This window comes from Myotis lucifugus, unplaced genomic scaffold, assembly GCF_000147115.1.
Source record: "Myotis lucifugus unplaced genomic scaffold, Myoluc2.0 scaffold_649, whole genome shotgun sequence".
NCBI lineage: Eukaryota > Metazoa > Chordata > Mammalia > Chiroptera > Vespertilionidae > Myotis > Myotis lucifugus.
The window spans coordinates 245,496-268,644 of NW_005871697.1; the positions used below are offsets into that span (position 1 = coordinate 245,496).

The 23,149-nt window shown below is 51.0% G+C and overlaps 1 protein-coding gene across 1 annotated transcript in view; it reads left to right on the forward strand.

The window, feature by feature from the left end:
- The first annotated feature begins 9,026 nt into the window (after nt 1-9,026).
- The window catches only part of LOC102417797 (liver carboxylesterase 1-like), a 20,431-nt gene continuing 6,308 nt past the window's right edge, over nt 9,027-23,149 (forward strand). Inside the window, exons 1-7 of the mRNA XM_006105200.3 lie at nt 9,027-9,107; nt 12,909-13,113; nt 14,588-14,732; nt 16,035-16,168; nt 18,850-19,003; nt 20,475-20,579; nt 22,516-22,620. Coding sequence (XP_006105262.1) covers nt 9,056-9,107; nt 12,909-13,113; nt 14,588-14,732; nt 16,035-16,168; nt 18,850-19,003; nt 20,475-20,579; nt 22,516-22,620 — 900 coding nt within the window. The 5' untranslated portion in view covers nt 9,027-9,055. The remainder of the gene's footprint in view (nt 9,108-12,908; nt 13,114-14,587; nt 14,733-16,034; nt 16,169-18,849; nt 19,004-20,474; nt 20,580-22,515; nt 22,621-23,149) is intronic.

Genomic DNA, 23,149 nt, shown 5'->3' on the forward strand with positions numbered 1-23,149 from the left:
TTCGTTTCCAGCCCATTTTAAATCCGGGGCCTTTCACATTAAAGGCCATGTTTCTAGTTTCCCCCGGGGGGCGGCCGGGGGGGGGGGGGGGGAGAGAACTAGCAGCAGTGGAGCTGCTTTCTCACCTGGAACCAGGACCTCCGACAGCTCACACAGCACCTTCGTGTAAATGAGACGCAGCCTTTCCTCTCCACCCTCCGCAGGCATCTTACAGGCTCGGCTGTCCTCAGGGCCCCCAAGAGCACAGTCCGCAGGCCTGAGTGGTGATAGCCCCACAGCAAAGGCACGAGCTCTCAGCTTCCCACAGCCCCCACGACTCCCCCGAGGCCTGTGCCTGGCCTTTTTCACTCACTGATGTTACCTGGCCTCGGGAGGTATTTAAGTTAGGACCCCTGACCTCTCGTCCTATACAATAAAAGCCTCATAGGCTAAATGTCCAGTCGCCTAGTCAGCCATTCACCCAATCAAAGCGTAGTATGCTAATGATATGCTTTGGCCGCTCAACTGCTCACTAGGACATGCACTGACCACCTGGGGGCAGATGCTCCAACAGGTAGGTTGGCTTGCTGCTGGGGTCTGGCTGATCAGGACTGAGCGAGACAGGCCTGACACGCCCTGGAGCCCTTCCATAGCCCCTCCCCTGCTGGCCATCCTCCTGCATCCCTCCCCGACCCTGATCGTGCACCGGTGGGGTCCCTCGGCCTGGCCTGCACCCTCTCACAATCTGGGACCCCCCTCGGGGGATGTTGGAGAGCTGGTTTCAGCCCGATCCTGCAGGCCAGGCTGCGGGATCCCACTGGTGCATGAATTCGTGCACCGGGCCTCTAGTTTTACAATAATCTGAAAAGGTGTAGGGATTCCCCCCAAAATTCCTTAGTGAGCCAGGTTGGCGTGGCCCAGTGGTTGAACATGGACTTACGAACCAGCAGGTCATGGTTTAATTCCTGGTCAGGGCACATGCCCAGGTTGTGGGCTCGATCCCCAGTGTGGGGCGTGCAGGAGGCAGCTGATCAATGATTCTCTCTCATCATTGATGTTACTATCTCTCCCTCTCTCCCTTCCTCTCGGAAATCAATAAAAATATATTTAAAAGTATATTTTAAAAAGAACTGCTGAGGATTAATATTGTGTCATATGCATTTTCCAAGTTGCTGAAGGATCTTTAAAAAAAAAACCTGCCTGCACACCTGTCTGGTGTGGCGACATCACAGTCTCTTTAGCCACTAGCCGGCTCCTGGGCATCTGTGGGCATCATTAGATGAACAACTTTGAGAATGAGTGCTTTTAGTTAAAATTCTTTCTGGCATCTGGATTTACAGGAGAGGTACAGGGTCAAAGGCCATGCCCTTTTAAAAAAATTCTTATGTCCTACAAATTCACTTCCCAAAAGCGTCCTGTCACTTCATAGGAAACACATGCATTTCACAGTCACCTCTACTTTCTCATAATTGAGAAAACAAGACATTTAATTTCTTTCTAATTAAACATGTAGGTTTTTACAGAAAATCCTTTTCTTCCCCTCCCAAACAATCTTGGATCTGAACCACTAAATCAAATCCAAACAAAACTACAGAAACAAATCAGATGTTTTTGCCTGTGAATTTCCTAATGTCCAGCAGAGGGCAGCATCACAAAAGAGGAAAAAAAGGCTTCCCTCCCAGGCTTTTAGGTGGGTGTGATGGGATGGAGCGTGTAGAACCTGGAAGGAAAAGAACACAAGTCCAAATAGTTAAATTACCAACTACTACCATTTATCCTTGTCCCTTCCCCCCATAGCATCTGGAAGGTGAGAAGGTGCTCTCTGACCTGAGAAGTCTGACTGAAAGCACTTGCAGGCAGAGCAGAGGCTGGGCCAGCCGTGGTTTTCTTTCCTGAAGTTCCTAAGTCCCCATCAAATCTAAGCGCCGCCTCCTCTCCCCTGTGGCGCCCTGTTCCTCCCTCAGGGGCACTTTGGACTCTGGACCTTTCTGCCCAATCCCAAAGCCCAGTTCTCCTCCCCCTCAGCCTCTGGGCCTGGCTGCAGGTCAAGGTTTTTCCCTGGGCAGAGGGGGAGGCGGGCTCACCCATGCACCCGGGAAGCTGCCCTGCCTGGCGCTGCCCCAGACAACGCGTACACAAGACAAACCTCCTTCCCATAGCAAGATGGACCCATTGGGCACAGCCTTGTGTTCTGCTAAAAGTTTGTGTTAAGAGTTCGTTTTATTCCCTGGGAAGGAAGGGGATTTGTCACAGCACAAAGCAATTTGTTGGCAAAGAGACTTCAGAGTTCAAGTTGGGCCTTTAAGGTTGGACAGGAGGATAAAGGCCAGCAAGGTGTGGTGGAAACAGCCATGGGGGGGGGGCAGCCCAGTGGGCAGTGTGGCTGCGTTTGGCAAGGTGGCTAGAGCATACCTTGGAGGCCTAGAGGAGTGGTTTTTAACCTTGACCTGCAGGAAACAGACTTCTTTCTTTTGGGGCGGCGGGGGGCGGGGGGGGGAGGAATGATTGATAAAAAGTGAATTCAGCCCTAACCGGTTTGGCTCAGTGGATAGAGCGTCGGCCTGCAGACTGAAAGGTCCAAGGTTCTATTCCGGTCAAGGGCATGTACCTTGGTTGCAGGCACATCCCCAGTAGGAAGTGTGCAAGAGGCAGCTGACCAATGTTTCTCTCTCATCGATGTTTCTAACTCTCTATCCCTCTCCCTTCCTCTCTGTAAAAAATCAATAAAATATATTTTTTTAAAAAGTGAATTCATCTACCCATCTGGCTGTCCATCCATCCACCTATCATCTATCAATCTAATCTATCTGGGCCCCTTTATATAATTACACTTGAAGCTCTATATACCTCCTGGAATTTTCCTGTGTAAGAGCCAATATATTCAATATATGCTTTAGGTAAGGTAAATAGGATTTCTGTGCGTACATACACTAGAGTCCTGATTAAAATAACTGCACAATCGACTATTTGCATTCTATTCTATTTCTAATACTTACATAGTCTTTAGTAATGTTTCTGTAACAGTCTTGTCTCCTCCATTAGATAGTATGTTCTGAAGGCCTGGAACACATTTTTAAGTTTTTAATGGAATATAATATACATGTAAGAAATGATATAGAGTATAATAGGACATATAGGTTAATATATAAATTAGTGTGACAATATTATATCATAGACTTGAGGCCTGGTGCATGAATTTGTGCACCAGTGGGGTCCCCTGGCCTGGCTTGTGGGATCAGGCTGAAACTGGCTCTCCGACATTCCCCCGAGGGGTCCCGGATTGCAAGAGGGCACAGGCCAGGCTGAGGGACCCCACCGGTGCACAATCGGGGCTGGGGAGGGACATGGGGGGTGGCCAGCCAGACCACAGGAGGGCTCCAGGGCATGTCTTGCTCAGTCCCAATCAGCCAGACCCCAGCAGCAAGTGTCTGCCCCCTGGTAATCAGTGCACATCATAGCTAGCGATTGAGCAGCCTTAGCATATCATTAGCATATTACACTTTGATTGGTTGACTGGGCGACCGGACACTTAGCATATTAGGCTTTTATTATATAGGATAGTTTAGTGATATATAATATATAGTATAGTATATATGTTCTATATATATTATATATGGTGCCCTGATGAATTGTCACTGACTGGTCATGCTTGTGTACCCAGCCCCTACATCAAGGCACAGGAGATGGTCAGCATCCCAGCATCTGGAACTCAGGTCCAGGCCCTGCCCCACCCCATCTGTCCAAGATGGTCACCTCCATCCTGACTAGCAGCGTGCTGTCATTATCCTGGGTGTTTTGCTTCATCTAAACAGAATCGTGCACTCCTGCATCAGGCTTCTTTCTCTCTACATCATGCGTGTGACACTCAGTATGTGGCTGCAGGTTTTTCATCATTGCTGTGGACTTATTATGTGTGTGAATAGGTCATAAATTACCCATTCTACTCTTGTTGGGCACTTGGATACTTTCCAGTCTCCGGGTATTATGAATAGGTTATTATGAATATTCTAGAACTTGGCATTCAGTGACAACCTGCATGCATGCCTTTCTTTTGGATCTTTATCTACCACTGGCTTTTGTGGGTCCCAGGCGGTTGCCTATGGCAACTTTATTCAGCACACCCAAAGTTTCCTGAAATGGTTACACAAATGTGCCCTCCTTACCAGCAGACTAAGAGATTTCCGGCTGCTCCGTGTTGTTGTCAGTACTTTGGTATTTTCAGAGGACTACGACACGTTTATTCTTATTAATGACTGGATATTTCCTTGCTTCGTTTGGTTAAGTATAATAATTTATTTACAAAATTGCATTCCACAGAACAAGTTACTTGATAGGAAGAGAGGGTCATGGAAGATCACTTGGTAATACAAGGGCAGGGACAACGTTGTCCACTGCCGTAGACCAATTCCAGCATGTCATAATTTCAAGAGTTTCATCAAAAGGTTGATGAGACTTGGGGACTCAACAGGGTTGAGTCACACATGTAGTCACCTGTTGGGAATGGCTAAAGGCATTTCCCCAAACCTGAATAGGATACATTAAATTGGTTGCTTGGCTGCCAGACAGTTAAAAGGCATCTTAATCTACATGTTATTGCCTCCTACTGGCCAAACACCTGTACAGCTGTAGGCTATTCCCCAAACTGACAATGCTTCTGTACCCTTTGAAACCTTACCCTTTGAAGTGTATTATCTCCGCCTTGCCTTAGGACAAATTGTGTTAATAAAAAGCAAGGGTCCTAGACAAGGAGGGAGTCTTCAGTTCCTTTAGCTGAAGGTCCTCTGACCCCCAATGCCTTTCTAAATTATCTTTCGTCTCCGGACTCTTTGTTAGTCTCTGGATTTCTATGTCATCTGCACACAGCCTCCTCCAGATTCCTGAACCCTTCTTGATGCTGGGACAAGAACCCCGGCAGTCCACCCTCAGGACCACGAGGAGGGAGGTGACCAGGCATTGGCGTCACCAGGGGTCACTGTTACTGCAGCCATTTCTTGAGCTTCAGGACACTGCCTCCTTTTGACCCTCAGATTTCTGGGCAGAAATCATATTATGTTGCTACTGTCAAGGCTTCTGATCGCTGTTGTAATCAGGCGATTGGGTTCCCTGGGTTCAGTTCAGTTCCAGGACTGGCAGAGACCGAGCCCCTGTGGGAACACTGCCCTGGGGCTGGGCCTCAGGGCAGAGAGCTGCACTCCCCAGGTGCACACATGGGGATCTCTGCACCCCCACTTCCAGAAACTTCTCCATGTTGAATCCCTTTGTCCTGGACTCCCTCCTCCCCATGCGTCAACTTCCACTTTCTCTGCTCAGCAAATAGTGGTCATTGCTCTGGCCTCTCACAGCTTCATCCTGCTTTTACCTTCGTCCCCTCAGCCATTCTGTTGGTACATGGCGGCGTGTGCCTTTCAAGACTATTTCATGTCCTTGAAGAAGAATTTGGGGACGGAGTGGAAATAAATGCAAGTGCTCGATCCTTCTTTATTAGGAAGTGGAGAACCTTTTTAAATGAACATTTAAAAACAGTGTTCTATGGGTTTCTACATTTTTCCCTTTCCATTGAATTTACTGGGGTGACACTGGTTAACAAACTGATACAGGTTTCAGGTGCACAATCCTACAACACATCATCTGTACCCTGCATTGCGTGTTCACCTCCCCGTGCGGGATGGGTTTTAATGGACAGCTAGCAATTTCCTGCCATAAGTAATATCCATTCAATCACGGACTTTGATATTAGGGATTTTGTTTTCTAGTACACAGCAAAGTCAATACATAACCATTACATAAATGCTTTAAGTGTGTTCACACACCGTCTTAAATAACTTTGCATAACTCCAGGAATAAATGTACTCCACTTTGCTGAACACTGAACTTTTGTACTTCTTTGCCTTCAATGATAAGAGCCTGATTGTAGACTCAGTCCCTGCTTGCTAGAACTGCTCTCTTAAGAGTTTCCTTCAGCCTTTCAAGAATAAGAAGAAGAGAAAGAGTAAATCAGAAAAACATGTACAAATTTGGCCCAGAAAAGTTAAGATTGAACTATATTCTGGAAAGGGCTCAGCAAACTCAAATTGTTGTAGATTGTCTTACAGACATCTGGGCGAATACAGCGACCTCACACTAAAAAGCGTTTTGTGTGTTTTCTTACCCCGAGGATTGCCAGAGCGCACCAGTGCCCCAAACTGTCCACGCCTTCTCCTGGTTGTCCTGGGAATTAAGAGGTGACAAGGTTTGGAGGAGCAGAGAGGAAACATGCGAAACCATGAGGTAAGGGTGGCAAAGCCACGCCACGTAGATCAGGGATCAGTAACCTCTGACCCATGCCCGAAATCCAGCCCAGCACCTATTTTTAAAATACAGTTTTATTGAGACACAGCCATGCCTACTTCCCTGGGGGGTGCCTATGAGGCTTTTGCTACCAGAGTTGAGTAGTTGCCACAGAGACCCTATGACCCCAAAAGTCTAAAATGCCTACTAGCTGGCTCTTTACAGGAAATGTTTGCCGACCCCCTGGTAGGTCCCTGAGGGACCCTGTGGAGAACAACGGCACCCCAGTCCTTTTCATAAGCAAGAAACCAACCTCTGAGATTCTGGGACTCTCGCACCATCATTTACCCTGATTTCACAATGCATGCTTACTCAGCAGGAGCTAAACTAGGAGGCCCTACTGCCTGCCTGCTGGCGGCGGCCCCACTGCCAGTGGTTTGTGCCATGTCAGATGACCATCTATGTCCATGGGGGAGGGGGTGCAGCTCTCCTCTCCGGGACCCACCCCCAGGCTAAAATTTCCCACACCTGCTCTGTCCCCATAGGTCCTAGGACCAGGTTGACCCCTGGGGGTCACCACCTAATTACAACGCAGCCTCAAGGTCATTGAGATTGGAGAACTTAATGTGATTTGTGCCCAGTGATCTGAGTGTCAACAAGGAGAGGTTCTCTGAGGCTCAGTGAATTGGCTGCCTTAAGGGTGACCCTTGATCAAGCTGGTGCCTGGTCCCCTAACTTGTGGTCATGGTGGTGGACAAGATGTCCCTGCCCTGATGTTACTGACCACCCACCGTCCACTTTACCCATTGGGGAACTTATTTTCGGGTCTGCACTTTTGTAAATCAATTAGCGGTATTATTACTTATTATTCACTTTTTATGTTTGCCAACATTTTACTTTTTTAAAATGCAGTGACACACCTTCCGTGCTCACCTTTATTTGTGGAAAGTCATCCAGGTCTTCCACGTATGGCCATTATGTAACATTTTCTTGTTGAGTGAGTGTGTTTAAAGTAAAAGACACTGGAGGGAAATTGCTTACAATAGTACAGATGGTGAGCTGACATGGCAGAAAACGGATGTTAATATGAAAATAACTGAGGTTCCAGAAAAATGTCACAGAATTCTAGATCCACAGAATTTTGGTTTGGAGTGGATGGTACAGGAGCCACCCACTGCCTCTCTTTCTCCAGAAAGGGACCCCCAGGGTCACCCAGTGGGCCCCCCAACTCCTGGTCTGCCTGTGCCGTGTTCTCCACCACAAAGCCTATGCCGATTCATGCCATGATTAGTGGGCAAACCAAGTGAAGGGCAAAGCCAAGTGAAGGGCACAGTTGTCCAGTGCTGCTTGAGTGCATGCTCACCATATATCTGTTGAGTAAATTGATGGACATAGAGGGGTTAGGGGGTGTCTTCTCTCCTAAGACTTGACCAGCTGCTTAGGAGTTAAGGAAAATTCCTAGGATTTTACTCTCCAGATAATCCATTTGCACACGGGAAACCTGAGGGAGCTCCCAAGGGAAAGCTGTGTTCCCAGCCGCCTCCCACTGACACAAGAAACACTGCATCTCGTTCATGTGAGGCAGGGGGCTTATGCATGTGAGCCACGCTGAGGTCTGGCTTCAGACTCCAGCCTCACCCATCCCTTCTGCAGATAACTCTGAGCCAGGCGGGAACGGGGCGAGGTCTGGAGGTGGCTGCCCCTGCAGAACGGGTTGGTGTCCCTGGTGTGGCTGAACAGTGGGACCAGAAGAATAATTCACCCTGGGGCTCTGAAGATGCTGATACAACACCCTACAGTCTTCAGAGGCTAGCAGCCAGGTGGTGTTCCCAGATTGCAAAGGCCCGTGCGTGCGTGTGTGTGCGTGTGTGTGCGTGTGTGTGTGTGTGTGTGTGTGTATGTGTGTGTGTGTGGTGGTGATTAGAAATAGCCTCTGCTTAGAGGACAACACAGATTGTCCCATGTGGGTAGAGATATGGGTGCTCTTTATCCGGGTGCGCTTCATGACCCGTGTTTTTTTCTTTGATAAAGTAAGGAACCGCACCCCAGGGCAATTTTTTTTTTTAAATTTTTTTTTAAATCCTCAACCAGGGATATTTTTCTATTGATATTTAAAGAGAGTGGAAGTGAGAGGGAAAGAAATATCGATGTGAGAGAAACACACAGATTGGTTGCCCCCTGCCTCCGAGCCTGACCAGAGGTACCTGAGTATGTGCCCTTGACCAGAGTCAAACCTGGGACCCTTCACTCTGCAGGATGACACTCTATCCACTGAGCCAAACTGGCTCGGGCCAGGGCAATCTTTATAGAAGCAGTTACCTCTGGGGACTGACCTCCCCCCCAACACACACACACCACATGGGAAGCTAAGAGATTTGTCCTAAATTCCCCAGTTGAGCAGCTGTGGGGCTGAGAGTTGCTCACAAAGTTTGCAGCCTAGTTCTGAGACCACCGCCTCCCCTTGTCTGCTGCCTTGGGAAGCTCACTGCCTGCTAAGGTTGAAGTGTCCAAGGGAGAAACCCTTATGTAACAAGTTGTTTGACAATCAGGTAACCTGAGAGCTGTGTCCAGGCTGTTTAGGGGAAAGAGGGTCAACTCTGGGTGGGCGTGGCCTGGAGGCCCTGGCTGTGCCCTGAGCAGCCCTTTGGGAGACCAGGAGCTTCTGTGTTGCTTCCTGATGAGGCCATAGGGCGGCAGTGGGGCGGGAGCTGATGACAGGGAGCTGAGGGGCAAAGGTCACAGCCCCTGGAGGCAGAGGCACTTGCAAGGAGACAGAGAGCTGTGGCCCTGGAGCTGCTGTCCTCCCAGGATGGGTTTCTTGGCTCTGGTCCTGGGTTCCCTGGCCGCTTGCACAGTTTGGGGTGAGTCCTTCTGAAATGCAAATAGCAGGGGGAGGGGGCATATTTGGAAATCCGTGTCTGGTGTGAGGTGGGGGAGCTGCGTACTGGGCAAACCCATGACAGGTGCGGTTCCCAAACAGCGTGATGGGAGTGCCATCCCCGAGTCTGCAGCAGACCCAGGGGTGAGGAGCCGTGGAGACGGACCACCGCTCACCTCACCCCTGTGGACGAGGACCTGCAGGAGCTTGTTTATTTCCCCTGCTTATCGGTCCAGATGTGGCCAAATCGTGGAGAGCGGCTTAGCAGCATATTAACATCGACTCCACGGGCGTGTGTGTCCTTAGGGCACCTCCTTCTCTAAAATGTGTGATGATGTTACACCTCCCTGGGGATGGGGGGACAGGGGGGTTCTCCTGAGGATGAAATGGGTTGATTCTTTGGGGTTGGAGGAAGTGCCACGGAAGAATCCTTAAATAAAGGGGTTGTTTTAAAGTGTCCTGTATTGCCCTGACTGGTTTGGCTCAGTGGATAGAGCATTGGCCTGTGGACTGAAGGGTCCCAGGTTCGGCCAAGGGCACCAAAAAATAAAAATAAAAAAAGTGTCCTGTATTAATAGAAACTGCTGGAGGGCCAGCAGATCAGGAGCCACTTCATTGAGAAAATAGGTTGTTACTCCCAGTTTCCAAAGGCAGAGGGGGCCCACCACCATGATGGCCTCAAGGTGAAGCAGCGGGTAGGTCCCAAGATGGAGGGAGGAGGTAGGGAGTGTGACAAGAGTCTTGATGGTGGTTGCAGGTCAGGGCAAGCTATGCAAATAGCCAATTTCAGTGGCAGTTGGCAGGTTGGCAGGGATCTGGCCCTGGAGTAATTAGGGCAGGAAGATAGTGGCTGGGGCGTGGTAGCTTGAGAAAGAAGCTGTTGAGGTAGGGGGGCAGGGGTACAGACTCTGGCATGCTAGAAGGGCAATTTGATGACTATCTCTAGGAATTGGTTCACTCTAAGGGGAGCAGGGGCAGTCCCTCCAGAGTCAGCCATACCTGGGATGTCAGTCAATGTATCAGAACAGAAAATAAAAGACATGGTGAAGATTTGTTCCTAAGACTGCTGGATGCTGACCAGTAGTCCTGAGGGCTACATCAAACATGTCCAACTCACAGCCCATCAGTCATGAGTTTGACATGCTTGGGCTATATGATCAAGCAAGGGAGAGGGAAGTTGAATGAGTCAGGGTGCTGGGTAAGGCCAGTTAGAATCAAAGGAAAAAAAAAAGTCCAGCCCTAGCCAGTTTGGCTCAGTGGATAGAGCATCGGCCTGTGGACTGAAGGATCCTGGGTTCGATCCCAGTCAAGGGCACATGCCCAGGTTGCGGGCTTGATCCCCAGTGAGGGGTGTGTAGGAGGCAGCTGATCAGTTATTCCCTATCATCAATGATGTTTTTCTCTCCCTTCCTCTCTGAAATCAATAAAACTATATTTAAATATATTAAAAGAAAATAAAGGCCAGATTAAAGAAAATACAGTTTCTTCATGGGGCCTCTCATGACATCCACCTCCTTCCTTCTTCCTTCTTCCTTCCTGACAGCCCAGGCCCCATCTAGACTTTCTTTCTTCCTGGTGGCATGCACTCCGAGAGGCCCAAAACTGAGTGTCAGGGCAGAGTAAGAAAGGAGCCAAGTTAGGAGTGGAGCATTCCCTCACTGCTGCCACCTCCTGGCAAGGCTATCCCGTTTCCCTCTTTAGAAAGCCCATTTGTGGCTGCCTCCATTTCCTCCGTGTTCTCATCTGTAAAATGGTCAGACTACTACCTACCTGGCAAGGCTCTGGGGAAGATTCAGTGCACCAGGATGCCCATCTGATACACAGGAAATGCCCAACATGTAAACATGACCTATAACATACGTGGGAACTGCCACTGTTACCATTACTGTGTAGGTCTCCCAACCCAATCACCCTCTTTTTCACCCTGGCCAATTGGGCTACTGGGCTCTTCATGTCTCTTGAAGGTTATCATTGACTTCCTAAAGGCCAGGCTCTTATCAAGTCTGGTTTCTTCTCAGACGTCACCCTCCTTCCCCTCTTTGAAGCACTCGGCATGCGTGGCACCCTTTCCCTCGTGGCCTCCACGCTCTCACCTCCACCCTGCACCCACCACGGTGCCCGCCTCCCGCCACTCAGTCTCAGCCACAGCTTCCCCTGTGCGTTCTCTGCAGCGTTTTCTCTTCTCTCTCCCACTGGCCTCCTCAGTGACATCACACACATCATCACCTTCAGGGAGATGATTCTACTCGGCCCGCTCACCTGGCCTCCTCCGGTCTTAAAGGGCTCACTTCCTGTGGTGTCTTCTCACCCAATATTTCATTGACTTCTCCCCTACACCTGTCTGAAATGGAACTCGGGGTCAGAGCAGCTCTTTCATCTTCTTTCCCTTCTATGTCCCCCACATCGGGTCAGGGGCCACGCCCTTCTGCAACATTCCTCATAGACATCACTGTATTTATAGCTTGAGGCTCACGCTTCCAAGGAAGTCCATCTCGATGCCCATTGTAATCATTAGCCACCACAACCAAGGAGAACATCCTAAACGGCCCACTAATACGGGATTGGCTATTCATGACCAGAGAGGTGGGTGCTGTGTGTAACATGCCTTTGCATAACAGTGTCTCCAGTGTCACTGGGGAGTTTTCTAAGTCCGGATTTGATTTACTCTTTTTGTTGTTGTTGCTGTTGTTCTGGCCACACACTTTGAGGGAGATGTTGGCCTTTTGTCAGGACCTGCAGGGGAGCCATTGGAGGCTGAGAGGCTAGGAACCACTTCCAAAGGGGAATGTTTGAACGCACTGGGGCTGCGGGGATGGGCAAGAGGAGATGGGAGGAAGGGCCCATCCTGGCTGCGAGTTCAGGATGGTCCATGGCAGGTAGAACCAGGGCTGATACGGAGGCTGCAGGAGGTGAATTCAGCCCAGTGAGGACGGACTCTCCCCGCTCGGTGTCCCTGCTCAGAGCCACTATAACCTCGTCACGCCGACTGTGCCGCTCTCTCGTTCTCCAGAATATTCACGGCTGCTCTGCTCATGGACCCACTGCGTAAAGCCCAGACCCCTAGCCCGGCACCCGAGGCCCTGGCAGACATGAAGCTTCTCATTCCAGGATAATTTTCCACTCCCCTTAGATCGCTCTGGCCCAATGAGTCATTCTCTCTTCTTCGGGCAGGTCTTGCCTTGTGGTGTCTCTCCCCCACCCCCACCCCACCCCGCCCCTTTCCATCTCCCCTTGTTCAGTCTTCCCCACAAGTCCTAGCACCAAGGGCACTGCCTCCATGAGGCCTCCAATCAGAAGGCCTTGCTCCCTCTTCTGCTCCTGTAACACCTAACGGATACCTCTCTCATGACACCCACCCCTTCCTTCTTCCTTCCCAGCAGTAGGGTCCAGTGTGTATGTGGCTCATTTCCCCTACAAGGACCAGGGTGCTAAGAAGAGGGGCTGCCTGTTGCTCCCCCTTTGCTCCTGCAGCTCAGCACCAGCACCTCAATGGAAATGGTTTCCAGAGGCTCCTAAGCATGGAAACCATATGTCTTGTTCGTGCCCAGCAGCTCTCCTTGCATTGATGTTGTACTTGATGCTGTGATTCCTCCAATTCCCACGGGCTCCTTAGGACCCTATGAGTTAGGAAGGCCGGTTCACCTCCTCTCTTTTTGACGTAAGAAGAAATGGAGGCCTAGGAGTTGAGGGGACACTTTCAGGGTCACCTGGGGCAAGACCCACCTGGAGTCCAGTTCCAACCTCTCACCTTGGGCCTGTCCTCATTTCCTCTCCACACCCACAGGGCACCCACCTTCGCCCCCTGTGGTGGACACCATGCAGGGCCAGGTCCTGGGGGAGTATGTCAGCCTAGAAGGCTTTGCACAGCCCGTGGCCGTTTTCCTGGGAGTCCCCTTTGCCAAGCCGCCGCTCGGACCCCTGAGGTTTGCTCCTCCACAGCCTGCAGAGCCATGGACCTTCGTGAAGAACACCACCTCCTACCCTCCTATGTAAGTGTTGCCATCTTTTAGTAGAACCTTTGCCTCAAAGGCATGCGGGCAAGTGCCAAGGCACACCTTTGAGTGCCTTCTCCATTGTTCTGGATCCTTAAGATACGGTAGATCCTTAAAACCATTCCAGCCCAGCCCGCGTGGCTCATGGTTGAGCATTAACCTATGAACCAGGAACTCACAGTTTGATTCCGGGTCAGGGCACATGCCCGAGTTATGGGCTCAATCCCCAGTAGGGGGTGTGCACGAGGCAGCTGATCAATGATTATCTCTCATCCTTGATGTTTCTATCTGTCTCTTCCTCTTCCCTCCTTCTGAAATCAATTAAAATATATTTATAAACAACAAGAACAAATTCCCGAACTCCCACAGCATGCTAGAGCCTTTTATCCAACAAGTGTTTATTGAGCACCTTCTGTGTGCCAGGCATGTTCTACGTTCCTGGGCTCCATTAGTGAAGGAAACAGATATTCCTACCTTCATGGAGCTTGTGCTCCAGCTGGGAGAGATAGATGATAACAATATGCAAATTAATACATACATTATGTAATATGTTAGAATAGGATATGTACTTTGGAAAAAAAATTTTTTTAAATTAAGCTGCTAATGGGAATCAGAGGTACTGACTCTTTATTCTCCTGACTTGGACTTCGCTATATTTGGAGAGTGGGGTGAGCCAGCAGGTGTGTGGGTGGGAGTGCTTTGGGGTGTGGAGCTGGCAAGTTCTCAGTTCCCAGGTGTGTCTAGTTACCTGGTCACAAGGAGTAGTGAATGCCTGATTCACTGGGAGGACTTACCCATTGTCATCTGTGCCGGCTGCTCACAATCTGTTATTAGGGCAAGCAACAGCACTTGCCTGGGACGGATGGGTTGGTAATAGACACTTAGCATGTCAGGGGTGCAAGACTCTTCCAGAAACCACTCCCCTCACTCAGACCTGGCAGATGAGGGCCCAGAGCAGGGAAGGGATTCACTCAGGGTCACCTCGGAAACCAGGGGCTGCGGAGGTTCTCCTGATGTCGCCCTGCAAATATTAGACCCCTGAGCTGTCACAGGCCCCACACGCCTGCTGCCATTTGAGTGAATGGGAGTCTCCTGTGGAATCAACCACCTGGGTTACCTGGTGGAGGCGCACGGCCCCACTGCACCCTCTACGGGAGCCCAGCACAGAGCCGGGCTGTGTCCAGGGTGAGCAGGACGACCATGGCCCAGGTGGGCAGTAGCTAGGCAGCCTCCTGTCCTTGATCTGGTGCATCCGAAATTGCCAGGACAAGGAGAGGAGCCAGGCCTTCTCGCTATACATGATCCTGGAAGGCTTTAGTGAGGCCCAGGGCCCCCGCTCATGGCTTCCTACCCACTCAACGTCTTATCTCTGGTAAGAGCAGCTTTGCACAGGCACAGAGCTCCCAGGCCATGCCTCTGTGTGCAGTTTCGGCTGAACCTGAGTATATTTCTCTGCCCCTCCACACCCCAGGTGCTCCCAAGATGCCATGTCAGCCCAGGTTCTCTCAGAACTCTTTTCCATCAGAAAGGAGAACATTCCTCTCAAGTTCTCTGAAGACTGCCTTTACCTAAACATTTACACTCCCGCAGACTTGAGGAGGAAGAGCAGGCTGCCGGTAAGGTGTGCGTTCCATGTCAGAGAGATCTCCAGGTGTGGACTGGGGAGGAGGAAGGCAGTGTGGTGGGGGCAGAGGGGGGAGTATCCCAGCCACGGCTATTTCAGGGGCCCCGGGCTTCCTTTGCTCTCCCTGGCCAGGCCATGTGACTCCAGGAAACACATGTTTTCCATCCCTCAGTTTCCCCCGGCGATAGTCATGGTGCCTCCCGGGGACTTTGCTTTACATCTGTAACCTATCGTCAGTTCTTTCCACGTTCTCTCATGCGAACAGAGGGACAAGCGTGACTACTGATAGTTGCAAGGTTAGGAATCTGATTGCCAGAGAAGCTAAGGCATGCTTTCCAGTCAAGTTAGAGCTAGAAGGAACCTCACCGAGATGGCAACACCCCAACCTCCCTTTATAGACAGAGAATCAGGGAAGGCGAGGCCACCCAGTCGGGTTGGCAGGACCAGGGCAAGTGTTCTCTGAAAAATCGAGACAATGGGTGGTGTTTGTCAGCCGCAAAGATGCTGCTCTGACCAGTGTCCCAGGGTGGCACAGAGGTGTGGAGGCAGAGCCGGGGGAAGTCCAAGAAGCCGTGTCCTTTGTCTTTGTCTTTGCCTCAATATCTGAGATGTTCTTGATCTAATTTCCCTTCCTCATTGTCTTTGGCTGGGGCACTGTCCCAGTGAGGCAACATTTCCTCAATACGCAGAGGCCCAGAGATGGGCAGCCAGAAGGTGGGGGTAGGTCTGCTGGGGGCAGTCCCTGGGGTGCAGAGGGAGGGATGTGAGGGGGTGGGTAAGCTGGGGGCAGTCCCTGGGGTGCAGAGGGAGGGATGTGAGGAAGAGATACCACTGGGGGCATGGGTGCTTCTTGAGATAGTCATTCACACACACGAGAGGACTTTAATTCACCGCACAGAGGTGACTAATGACGCTGAAATCCAAGAGCTTCCCAGGCAGAGTGTGATGAGTGAGTGAGGGCCCAGGCATGAGGATGATGGGAGTATTTGGGGGAAGATGACCCCGTTGGCCTTGGCCTTTCCTGTGATGCTATTCTCAGCATGAAGAGCCTTGGGAGCAGGCAGCACTGGGGCTGGAGAGACATGGCGGGGGAAGCCAGGTGCATGGGTGGGGGGTGGCCTGGCCCCAGCTGGGGGAGTGGAGAGGAGAGCGATTGATTGCCCCACCTTTGCTGGGGGCTGATGAGCTTCAGAGAACAGCCTCCTTGAGTCCAGATCAACCAGACAACCCTTGGAGGTCCTTCCCAGCTCTGCTTCCTATCTGTGACCTATGTGGTTGCTTCCTCCCTGTTCAGGTGATGGTGTGGATCCATGGAGGTGCTCTGGTGGTAGGCGGGGCATCAACCTATGATGGGCTGGCCCTCTCTGCCCATGAAAACGTGGTGGTGGTGATCATTCAGTACCGCCTGGGCATCTGGGGATTCTTCAGGTAAGATATTGGACTCTGCACAGCACATGGGCCCTTGAAGTGAGGGTGGCAGGACCCAGCTCTGGTCATGTCATGTCAGTTCCCCAGGAAGGCGTCCAAATCCCTTCATAATTGGGCTCCACACACCGTCTCATATCCCTACCACACTCGTCCATCTGCTTCTGAGCTTTTGCATGCGCTGTTCCCTCTGCCTGGAATGCCTGTTCTACTTGACCCACTCCTATGCATCCCATAAGGCCCAACTCAAACGTTCCCGCCTCTGAAATGCTCACTTCCTTTTTCCCTGTGCTGCCACAGCACACGGCACACTTCTGGAATGACAGCATCACAGCAGTTAGAGCAGCAGGTTTAACACCTCACCTCTCATGGGAAAGGAGGGAAGGGCAGACTTGGGCAGGAGCTTGCTGAATGCTTCTGGGTGAGGGAACGTGTGGCTGGAGCTGGGAGGTGGTAGAGCATCTGATTCCAAAGGCCAACCCTCCCAGGAGGAATGTCAGTGTCACTCGTCCCGTTTGCTTCCGCATTTGGCATGTGCAGGAGCCAAAGCTAGAATCTTCTCCATGGAGTCTCTATGGAGACAGGAGCCAGGGTTCCTTAGGGCAAAGTTACTGGTAGGTTTTCTCAATGCACTGGCCCCAGGACTTTAGATCCTGTGATGGCTGATGGCCAGTTTGGAGGTGGGGTGGACACTCATTGGAAAGACCTGTAGGCCTGGAGGAGGGTTATAGGGGAGTCATGTCCCAGCATGCAACGCCTTCATTGAGACTCTTCATCTCTTTCATGCCCCCTACCCCCCCGGCCCATTTCTCTGCTCTCCGTTACATTAAAACTGCTCCATCAGCTCTCCTTGCCTTCTTCCCTTCCAGTCTTTCCTCTCTCCACACCAGTCAGGTTTCTACTCAGACCACACCACTGGACTGTTCTGGTGGAGGTTTCCAATGACCCACCAGCTTTGGGCCCAACCTTGGCAACATCCAAACATCACCCCTCACACCTCTTTCAAATACTTCCTTCTCTTGGCTGCATGTTCTGCATTCACACTTTTGTTCACTGGACCCCGGGGCCTTTGCACTGCCAACTCTGTCACCTGGAATTCCTTTCTTTGGATATTTGCAAGGTTCTTGTGCTCATTCATTCAGATCTCTACTCAGATGCGGCTGCCTCCGAGAGGCCTTCCCTAGACATCTGATCTGAAATAAGACCCCACTGCCCCACCCCTGCCTTTTCCCTGACCCTGTTTTTTTTTTACCCTGAGAGCATTTTCACTAACTGGTGTTATATTCTTTTTTTTTTTTTAAATATATTTTATTGATTTTTTACAGAGAGGAAGGGAGAGGGATAGAGAGTTAGAAACATTGATGAAAGAGAAACATCGATCAGCTGCCTCCTGCACATCTCCCCCCAGGGATGTGCCCACAACCCAGGTACATGCCCTTGACCGGAATCGAACCTGGGACCTTTCAGTCCACAGGCCGACGCTCTATCCACTGAGCCAAACCGGTTCGGCAATATATTCTTACTAGTAGCCCGGTACACGAAAGTCGTGCACATTAAAAGGGAATTAATTGCCCTAACCGGTTTGGCTCAATGGATAGAGCATCGGCCTGCAGACTCAAGGGTCCTGGGTTCGATTCTGGTCAAGGGCATGTACCTTGGTTGTGGGCACATCCCCAGTGGGGAGTGTGCAGGAGGCAGCTGATCGATGTTTCTCTCTCATCAGTGTTTCTAACTCTCTATTCTGTTGCCAACAATGGCTTCTTTTGGCTTTAGAGGTACTTTGTTCCAATAGTTGGTCTTTAAACATATTCTCTCCTCCCTGCTGTCAGGAGCCAGGGTGCAGGTGAATAGGATTGCTAGCTGACAGGCCCCTGACAGCAACCTGGCCACCTGTTCATTCTGAGGAAAGGGGCTCCCTCCTCCCGCCTGTCAGAGTTGGGGTGCAGAAGAATGGGGTTCCTGGCTGGCAGGCCACTGACAGCAAGCTATCCAACACCGGATTCTGTGAGGAATGGGGCTCCCTCCTTTCTACTGTCAGGGTCTGATTTGAAGGTCAGACATGCCCCCTGTTGGGCCAGACCCAGAGTTTACCACGCCGTGGCCTCCACCTAAGCAACCCAGGACTGACTGCTGCTGGGTGCTCCTGGTGCTCTAAGGGAGGGTTCTTCTCTCAGACCACACGGGAAACAGCTGGGGAGGGTGCAGCCCTTGGCAAACGGACCCAGGATTCAGTGAGTCCACGTTCCGAGGGCAGGTTCCTGCCTCATACCCCACCCTCACCAGAAACAGCTTCTGGAAACATCTCCGGGGAGGTTGCAGCCGTTGCCAAGACAACCCTGCAGGACTGACTTCCTTCCGCTTGGTCGCCAGACCGAGTCGTGATGAACTTAACACAGGGTTTTTATATAAGTAGATATGTACCTGTTTATTTGTTGATGATCTGTAGTGTGAGCTCCGTGTAGTTAGAGATTTTGCCTATTTTGCTTCAGGCTCTTAGAACATAGCAGATACTCAGTAAGTACATGCCAGGTGAATGAATGGAGAGCTAAACAAACAATGCTACACCTGTGAGTCTGGGCTGTGGAGGGCTCACCTAGAGCCCAGCCCAAGCTATGGTCCTGGGAATCCTGCCATGATGACTTTAACCCGCCCACCACTGCCCCACACTGTTCTCTTACCCACAGCACAGGGGATGAACACAGCCGGGGCAACTGGGGTCACTTAGACCAGCTGGCTGCGCTGCGCTGGGTCCAGGAGAACATTGCCAACTTCGGAGGGGACCCAGGCTCCGTGACCATCTTCGGAGAGTCTGCGGGAGGTGAAAGTGTCTCTGTTCTTGTAAGTGTTTCTGGCGCCGATGTGGGTACAGATGGGCTCCCTGGGAGAACCGCTGACCTTTATTAACAAGACCTGGGTTCAAGGCTGGCCCTACTCTGCACAGAGCAGATAGTGGAAAGCTAATGGCCCCACTCTCCCCTGGGAGCTCAGGGCTCCGCTAGCATCCTGGGGCCATAATCATCTCCAGCCCCGGCCTGCAACATTCCTCCTGGCTTGGTTGAGTTCCTAATCCCTTCTCCATGAGGACTCTCCTCGCTTCTCCTGGGGAACAGGGTGGGTATAAATTATGAAGAAGAGGAGGCAGCTGTGAGAGTTGGGCCGAGTGTCTCTGTGTGGCCTAAAGCCAGATCCACATGTCAGGAGGCCATGAGCACTCACTAAGAACAGGGGTCTTGTGGTTTGTCCACGCCCACGAAGGAGGACAGCAGTCTGTGTGAACGCAGGAGGGAGCTGGGCTGGGGGAAGCAAGTGAGAGAGGGAGGGGAGGGGAGGGTGGCGTAAGGGTGGGGATGGGACAGGGAACACAGACACACCTGGGAGCCTGGTGTGGGAGATGGGGCCAGAGAGGACACAGAGAGAACCAAAGACGGAGAACCAGATGAGAAGGCGCTGGGAGCTGCCAGAACCCCTCCAGCTGCCTCACAGCTGAGCAGAGTGTCTGTGCTGCTACCATATTTTAAACACGTTTGCTTTCATAGTTAAATACTCAGAGGAAGCTTTTATATTTTGTGAAGTGGAGAAAGAGGAGAGGTACAGATAGGCCCAAAGAAGAAAAGCAGGTCACCTACAATGTTATTACCCAGGAATCGTCACCATGGACATGGTGACACTTATTTTTCTAGTATTGTTTTTGATGACTCACCCTTTCATCCATCTATCTATCTATCTATCTATCTATCATTTATCTATGATTTTTTACATTAAAAAAACATCCTTAACATCACAATCTAACATAAATATTTTCCTAACCATGAAGTGCTCTCCCATAATTTTATTTTTATAGTATTCCATGGTAAGAATTAAAAAGTAGCTTATTTACTCAATGCCATCATGTTGGAACCTGGGGTCACTGCCCGTATTCCCCATCATGAGCAGCACGGGCACCCCTAGACGTCATCGTGTGCCTCCAGGATCACTTTCCTGAGGGTGAGTTCTTAGGAATGGAAATGTAGACTCAGAACTCTGTCTTGAAAGTGTTACCAGGAATTGCCAAACTCTTTCAGATCTTTTGATGGTTACAGTAGGCGCTTGCCACACACTTCCTGTTGTGTTCCTCGCTCTGTGCCCTTGGCTTTTACCAGCTGAGGTTTTCTTACAGAAACAGGGCCTCAGGGTCAGCCTGGGGAACTGGCCAGGCGGGGCCCTGTTATGTCCACTGAGCCCAGGGGAATGGGCCAGGATGGAGCTAGGGAAGCTCTTGAAGACCCCTCCCCGTGAGCCTCAACTCTCTTCGTCTCCACTCCCCTCCCAGGTGTTATCTCCCCTGGCCAAGAATCTCTTCCACCGGGCCATCTCTGAGAGTGGTGTGTCCCTCACCTCTGGCCTGGTCAAGAAAGACATCAAAGCCACAGCTCAGGTAGGTCTCATGCTGGGCAGCCCTTACCCCTTTGCTCTGCTCCCCTGGAGTCCTCGGGGGCCTGCATTGCCATGAGATTCAGCTGGCGCGCCCAGATCATCCCAGAAGAATGGCTGAGTGGAGGAGCAAGGAGACACCTCACCCTCCCTTCCAGTTTTACTTTGAGCAAACTGGGCCAGAGAGCAGAGGCCCCTCACCGAGGTCAGCAGGAATCAGGGCAGAGCGGGGACTCAGGCTCCTGAGGACCACACTCCCCAGAGTGTGCACGGTGGGCTGCCGGGCCGAGGGTGGGGAGTGGACTGTCGCCACGTCTCATCCCTCAGAGGGCCTGAGTTCTGGGGACCCTGCCCCTGGCCACATATGGGCCTGGAGTGGTTTCTCCCCGAGGGCCTTGTGACTAGGCTGGGTTCCTGGAGAATTTATTCGTCAATTCATTCGTTGCCTCCACAAATAATTTTTAAAAATATACGTATTTTTTATTGATGTCAGAGATGAAGAGAGAGAGAGATAGAGAGAGATGGAAACATCAATGATGATAGAGAATCATTGATCGGCTACCTTCTGCAGGCCCCACACTGGGGATCGAGCCTATAACCCAGGCATGTAACCTCCTGGTTCATAGGTGGACGCTCAACCACTGAGCCATGCTGGCCGGTCAACAAATAATTTTGATACAGCCGGACTCCTAGCAGCCTTGTGAGGCCTCCTTTCTAATGGAGGAGACAGAGTAGCGACTACATAATCACACAGTTATACAATGTCAGCCATGGCTGGAGCAGGAAGGAGAGGTACTTAATTAACATCATGACAGAATTTAAAAGGAGCTCTTGGTCCAGGGTGCAGGGGGAAAGGCTCCCTGAAGAAAGTGATCACTAATGTGCAATCCTCAGGATGAGCAGTAACCTGCTTGGTGAGAAATGAATGTCCGAGGAAGCAGGAGCGACGTGTGCAAATGTCCTGTGGCAGGAGGAAGTGTCAGAGAGAGAGAGAGAGAGAGAGAGAGAGAGAGAGAGAGAGAGAGAGGCTGATGATGCCAGAGCAGAAAGAGCAGAGGGAACCTGGAGTAAGCTGAGGTTGGGGACATTGGCAGGGGCCCTGCTGCCTGGGACCCGGGGAAGAATTTGTCTTTATCTGGAGACTGTTAGGGATCCAAAGAAGGGAGTGCAATCTGGGGTGGGTTGGCGGGCGGGGGGGTGGGTGGGCCCCGTCCGCTGATGAGAGTTGTTTTGTGGCTCAGTGGGGGCAGCCGCCAGGCTGAAAGGGGCTGGCTGGTAGAGAGGAGGGGAGGAAACGAAGACAGTGAGAATTTTGAGAAGGTTTTCCAGAACTCTTTGGTTGTAAACAACAAGTGCACTTGGCCAGGCTTAAGTCAGGAAAGGGGGGATTTATTGAGAGGAAACAGGTGGCAGAGATGGGGCAGATTCTGCTGTCACACAGGAACTAGAAATTGGCCAATGAAGGGAATTTAAGACTTTTTATTCTTCACAGCACCTTCCCCCAAGCTCCCCTTAATGTACGCTCTCCACGGCCCGCCATGGAAGAGCCTGCTTTCTTCTCTCTGTTTCAACTTCTCCTCTGGCCGCACTGTGCACGATTCACTAGATAGAGGCCAAAGGCTAGTAAGAGGATGAGCCGAGATTTGAAACCAGACGGTGGGATTCTGGACGCCATGCCCTAAAGCCCACTCCATGCTGCCCTTCTGCAGACATCCAGCGTTGAGATCCTTTGGCCATTTTAAGAGAGAGAAGGAAACTGGCAAAGAGGTGGCAGAATTGGCATGACTGGGCCCAGGGCCCAGACCTGCTGGTCCAGAGAAATGCCTGCAACCCACTCCCACCCCCCGATGCCTTTAGAAGTTGAGGTTGGGATGGAACATCGACTGGTTGACAGGAGGGACTCGGCTCTTGAATGCTGCTGTCCCCTGTGATTTCTGCAGCAAATCGCTACCTTTGCCGGCTGTCAAACCACCACCTCGGCGGTCATGGTGCACTGCCTGCGCCAGAAGTCGGAGGAGGAGCTCCTGGAGACTTCGCTGAAGATGGTAGGTGCCTCCCTTCTCATCCCACAAAGGACCCCCCCCCTCTTCCAGCCCCCGGAACTTGGCCCCAGGCTTTATCATCTCAGCTGCCCCCTTGTCCCAGAAACACTGCCTGGGACAGGGTCTGTCCTCTCTGGAGTAATGGCACCCCTCAACCTAAGTAGGCAATTTTTTTCTTCTCTTTTATTATGAAATACCTGAAATGTTAGCAAAGTCAAAAACTAACATAATGATCAATAATCCTCCAGCTCGGTCAAAATGTACTATGGTGCCATTCTTGTTTTCAGAGATTTTTTTTAAAGAAATTAGACACTATTTACTCCTAGAGGTAACTACCATCCTGAATTTGAGGAAGGGGGATATCAAGAACAAAGATTTCAGAAAGGTTGTCAAAATGTTTCTTGGTTAATCTAGAAATGATCAGTTATGACCCAGTGGTGCCCCAAGTTTCTAGATTCTTTGAGACCCTGCCTCAGTTGTGATCCTAGGCTAACCATCTATCCATTCATCGTCGTATTATCTGTCTATCCCT